The sequence below is a fragment of the Corapipo altera genome, unplaced genomic scaffold, assembly GCF_003945725.1.
Source record: "Corapipo altera isolate COAL_440 unplaced genomic scaffold, ASM394572v1 332, whole genome shotgun sequence".
Lineage (NCBI taxonomy): Eukaryota > Metazoa > Chordata > Aves > Passeriformes > Pipridae > Corapipo > Corapipo altera.
The window spans coordinates 433,468-435,553 of NW_020885051.1; the positions used below are offsets into that span (position 1 = coordinate 433,468).

General features: G+C 62.0%; 1 protein-coding gene across 2 annotated transcripts in view; it reads right to left on the minus strand.

Moving 5' to 3' along the window:
• Positions 1 to 1,581: 1,581 nt before the first annotated feature.
• The window catches only part of ZBTB17 (zinc finger and BTB domain containing 17), an 11,026-nt gene continuing 10,521 nt past the window's right edge, over positions 1,582 to 2,086 (minus strand). For both annotated transcript variants that reach the window (XM_027668786.1, XM_027668788.1), the window contains exon 17: positions 1,582 to 1,936. In XM_027668786.1, coding sequence (XP_027524587.1) covers positions 1,674 to 1,936 — 263 coding nt within the window. In that variant the 3' untranslated portion in view covers positions 1,582 to 1,673. The remainder of the gene's footprint in view (positions 1,937 to 2,086) is intronic.

Genomic DNA, 2,086 nt, shown 5'->3' on the forward strand with positions numbered 1-2,086 from the left:
CAGCTGGACTCACGGACGGCTGCACGTCCAGACAGACAGACTGACACACGGACAGTCCCCCTGGATGTACAGTCAGTGTCAGGGCCACCCTGACGCACGGACAGTTGGACTCCCAGCTGGACACATGGACAGCTGTGTGGATGACTGGATGTGTGGATGGACACATGGACAGTTGCACAGACAGCTGGACACGTGTGCATCCACTGGACACTTGGATGTGCAGCTGGACAGACAGATGGACACCCACCCAGCCAGACACTTCCCACATCCCTGGGCAGGGTCAGGCCCTTCCCAGCCCCAGCACTGTCCGTGTGTCCATCCGTCTGTCTGGAGCCAGGATAGCCCTGAGCACCCCCAGCACCCCGGGCTGGGAGATGGACACAGGGACTGATGCAGGGACAGACACACGGATGGGGTGGGGGTGTGGGGGGGGCGGGGCAGGGGCGTGAAATTGCTGATTTTCCAGAGGGGCCTTTGGGGCAAAAAAAAGTGCTTTTGGGGCATTTATGTCCATGAGTGGAGGAGTGTCTGGCTGGGTGGGTGTCTATCTGTCCAACTGCATGTCCAAATGTCTGTGTGTCCCGCTGTACATGGGACTGTCTGTGTGTCCAGCTGGATGAGCCCCGGGCCATCTGCCTGCATGTCTGTCCGTCCATCCATCCATCTGTCCATCCAGTCATGGTCACCCTCCCTGTTCCCAGCTGAACACGTCCCTGTCCACAGACCTGTCCGTGTGTCCAGCTGGACATGTCCAGCCTGTCCCTGGACACAGATGGTTGTAGGAGTGGGCACACGGATGGACACGTGTCCAGGTGTCCAGCTGGGTGTGGAACTGTGTGCCCAGCAGTGTCCATGTCACTGTCCAACCCTCCACCCACCCCTCCATGGAGCTGTCTGTGTCCAGCTGGACCTACAGCCACGTGTGTGTGTCCATCTGTCTGTCCACTCACCCCCCCTCCCGGCTGGACACACCCCTGTCCCTCAGCCCCCCTGTGGAGCTGGGGGGGCCCGGGGGGCAGAGCAGGGGGTGCCCGTCCAGCTGGACACATTCCAGGGTTCCTTCCCCTTCCCCCCCAGAGCCCCCTCCCTCAGCCCAGCCCCCCGTGGGGGGGGAGGGGCAGCCCCCAGACCCCCCAGACAGTGACAGGGACAGACATGGATGGACACACAGCCCCCTGCCCCCATTCCCAGCTGCAGGGCCAGGAGGTCCTTGTGGGGTGTCCCTGCCCAAGCCCCCAGAGCCCTGGGGGGGCAGGACAGTCTCCCTTTCCACTTCCATCCAGCAGCACATTTCTGACCATTTTTTACCCCAAAACAAGCTCTCCCCTGTCCCTCCCCTCCCTGCTCAGTGAGGGGGCAGCAGGGGGAGGGTCGCCCTGGGCTTTACCCCAAAATCACCATTTGCAAACCTTCGACCACCTTGGGGTTTTTTTCCATTATCATCTCATTCATCCCCATTTCTATGAACCAACCGCCCTCGTTAGTGACGAACTGGATTCAGTTTCCCCCGCAGGCTCCAGCTCTGCAAGACCCCCAAAACACCACCCGGGAGGGGGGGGCGTCCATCCCCGACCATCAGCGTTAGAAAATATTGCCATTTATTCCATCTCTTTCCTGCCAGAAATACACTTTTTACACCGGTGCCGAGCTGTCTGTTAAATAGAGGCCGGGGGTCACTCGGGGGGGGGCTGCTCCGGGGCGGGGGGCGCGGGGGGCGGCTCGGAGGGGCCGTCGCGGGTGCGGAACAGCAGCTCCCCCGCGGGCAGCACCTGCTCGGGGGGCCAGGAGGAGCCGTAGGGTTGGTAGAAGTCGGCGTCCGCCTGGAACATGACGAGCGCCTGCGCCGTGTGGATGCGCACGTGCTGCGCCAGGCTGGAGGCGTCCAGGAACTTCTCCCCGCAGGAATCACAGGCGTACAGGATCTGCGTGGTGGGGTCTGCGGGAACAGGAACACACATGGAGCTGGGAATGGAGCTGGGAATGGAGCTGGGAATGGAGCTGGGAATGGAGCTGGGATTGGAGCTGGGATTGGAGCTGGGATTGGAGCTGGGACTGGAGCTGGGATTGGAGCTGGGATTGGAGCTGG